Source organism: Arachis ipaensis, chromosome B07 (genome assembly GCF_000816755.2).
Source record: "Arachis ipaensis cultivar K30076 chromosome B07, Araip1.1, whole genome shotgun sequence".
NCBI classification, from domain to species: Eukaryota; Viridiplantae; Streptophyta; class Magnoliopsida; order Fabales; family Fabaceae; genus Arachis; species Arachis ipaensis.
This window is the reverse complement of record NC_029791.2, coordinates 1631342-1634474: the sequence shown is the minus strand read 5'-3', so window position 1 is coordinate 1634474 and position 3133 is coordinate 1631342. Positions and strand designations below refer to the sequence as shown.

At 28.8% G+C, this 3133-nt stretch overlaps 2 protein-coding genes across 2 annotated transcripts in view; both read right to left on the bottom strand.

Annotated features, from left to right (window-relative positions):
* LOC107607974 (cytochrome P450 71D10) overlaps window positions 1–3133 on the bottom strand; it is a 52662-nt gene that overhangs the window by 2981 nt on the left and 46548 nt on the right. The gene's annotated exons all lie outside the window — the stretch shown is intronic.
* Window positions 905–3133, bottom strand: part of LOC107607975 (cytochrome P450 71D10-like) — a 3490-nt gene continuing 1261 nt past the window's right edge. Inside the window, exons 2-3 of the mRNA XM_016309870.2 lie at window positions 2765–3087; window positions 905–1757 (exon numbers count right to left, since the gene is read on the bottom strand). Coding sequence (XP_016165356.2) covers window positions 1143–1757; window positions 2765–3087 — 938 coding nt within the window. The 3' untranslated portion in view covers window positions 905–1142. The remainder of the gene's footprint in view (window positions 1758–2764; window positions 3088–3133) is intronic.

Below are 3133 nucleotides of genomic sequence, written 5' to 3'. Positions count from 1 at the left end.
TTTTATTTATTGAAATAAAAATATAGATTTATAACATGTCTCTTTAGTGTCACGAATGGACAAAATAAAAACTAGTATTATACATACTGCCACTAATTAAAGTATTAAACTACAACCACGTTCATATTACAAATGTATTATCCGGACCAAAAAAGGAAACAAGTTAAATAATTGCAACCACACATGCATGTTAAGGTTCACATCGGTGGATAGATGTTAGTCGATCACTGCCGTGAGATATAAATAATGTGTGATGCAGCTTCATCTATATATTGATTGATGAATGATACTTTTATGGGTGCAATTCAAACTCATCAATTTCTATACCATTTAATAAGTTTTTGTACAAGAAAGGTTAGTGTTTTCAATCTAACCATATGGTCTATATATAATTCACAACTACAAAATTTCACATTATTTTAAGCCCCATTTTTAGATTCACTATGACAAAACACCAACCTAGCTATGATTTTAGCCACTGTTATAATTTTTTACAACAGTTATGAAAAGAATTTAGCGATGATTTTAGATTATTCCTTATAAAACTGCCGCAAAATTATTTGACGCATTTAGAAAATGTCTAATCGTTATTAAATTATTGTGGCTTTGAAGTTGATTTTTTGTTATGTTTAATCACGGTTGTAAAATGTCACAATATATTTTATTTGACGTAGTAATCATGAAGCCAATTAATGAACACCTAATTTTTTTTCAAAGATATAACTAAAATCTTATGCTAACAAGGCTCCTAAAGACATTTATGTTTTTGTTTAAAAAAAAAAAGCTTGAATTTTTTTTAATTAATAGATTATAATAATATATAGAAAATTTTAAAATTTTATCTTTTTAACAAAAAAAACATATAAATTAAACACCATTATATAATATTATTTTTTTTCTCACGGTATCTCTTAGCCCGGTAGGATAAGAACTAATCCGCCGCGGTATTGAGCTCCATTTAAAAGTTTGTCGCTGGCCAATGAGTTGCTACATGCACAAGGCGGGGCTAGGAGTAGAAAAATGATCAAACAGGAGTGATGATAAGTAGAGCACGCATAATAAAACCACACTTAAAAAAAAAGGCATATACTAAGATCACTCATTTAATTTTCTCATTCTAGGGATAGTCTTTTTTTTAATTGTTAAGGTTGATGATGAATAATGGGAATCAGGCAGAGATCATTTCTTCTTGTCATAGCCATCCCAAATAACTCAGTCATATCAAGTTCCTCATTCTTGATTCCATTGGGAAGCTTCCAATCAAAATGGTAAAGCAATTGAGCAAATGGCAACTCCATGTTTGGTGTAGCAAATGCAATCCCAGGACATATTCTTCTTCCACCACCAAATGGAATAAACTCGAAGTTTGTATCTCTATTATTATCAATTGAATAATTATCAACAAACAGCTTAAATTCCATGGCATCAACCCAATACCTTGGATCTCTTCCAATTGCCCAAGCATTGATCATGATTCTAGAATTGGCTGGAATTTGGTACCCTTTGATTTGGCATGGTTCTCTGTTCTCTCTTGGAATTAATAATGGCACAGGTGGATGTAACCTTAAGGTTTCTTTAATGATACACTTAAGGTATATCAATTGGTGCAATTCTGATTCATCCACATACCCTTTGCTACCATAAATTCTTCTAACTTCAGCTTGTGCAGCTTCCATCACTTTTGGTTTCTTTATCATTTCAGCCATTGCACATTCCAAAGTTGTTGAAGATGTTTCTCCACCACCAGCAAAAATGTCCTGCAAATGGATTAATTATAATAATAAAGGTTTTGCAAATTGATTAATTATAATAAAGATTTTTGCTAACTAAAGAGTGTCTTAAAAATGTTAATTAATGTGGGTAAATACTAATGCTAATAAGTGCAGCGTTTTTTGAATTTTAAAGCATAAATTTAAATTCTAAATTTTAAATTTTAAATTTTAAATTCTAAATTCTTAAATTATAAATTCTAATATGAACCATTAATATAAAATATAGTAAATAAAAATTAAGATTTATTTAATTAACAAAAAATATACAATATTCATCATAAAAGATGTAATTGAAAAGTTGGCACAGTATATTAGGTAAAAAATTCTTTGATTACTAATTTAATAGTATTGTTAATGATACATTTTTAAGGGGATAAAAATATGAAATTTGCAGTGTGTCATTTGATATGACTGCCTTTATGAAAAAGGAAAAAGAAAAAATAGAACTATGTGTCACTAAGAAAATTATAACACCTTTCTATATGTGTAGATAATTTATAGTATCTACACCATAGACTTTGCCATATAATAATTGTTTATATTTGTTTTGAGGTATTGAGATAGAGACTGAGAGACTGAGATTTAATATCGTGTTTGTTAGTTCAGAGATTGGTACTAAAACTTTTGTGTCTGTCTCTAAAATTTCAGTATTTCAGTACCTCTAAAAGGTAGGGACACAAGAGACTGAAATTTTTAGATATGAAAACTGAAACTTTAATAATATTTTATACCTAAAATACTTTTATTTCAATTAATTAATTTCAATTTTACCCTTTGTGCAAATTAAATTAGGGTTTCATTCTTGTTTCAATTCCTGTCTCTCATTTTGCACCAAACAAAATATTGAGATTTATTTCAATTATTGTCTCTTAGTATCTGTCTCTCAATCTCAGTCTTTTCGTCTCTTTCTCTCCACCAAACACTACCTATATGTCTAGAAATATAAATAAGTACAACACATAAATACATAACCCAAATATAGTTAGACTAACCTGAATGACTGCTTTGATATTGTCATCAGTCAAGGGATATTCAAAGTCTTTTTGTTGAAATTTGAGAAGAATATCAACTAGATCTTCACTATCTTTTTCTTCTTTACATTTGTCATCTTTTCTATTTCTATGATCATCTATGATATCTTGTAATATCTTATCAATCTTCTTGTGCAGTTCTTTAAGTTTAGCCTTGTCTCTACTCATCATTTCAAGCACTACTCTAATTGAAGGAAACAGATCAGCAATACAATTTCTTCCTCCTATTTGAGATACTTCCGCAATAGATGATATAAAAACTTCCTGGTAGCTATACTTTTTACCTATATTGTCAGTTAATTAAAAAATATATAATTATTAAATAACAAA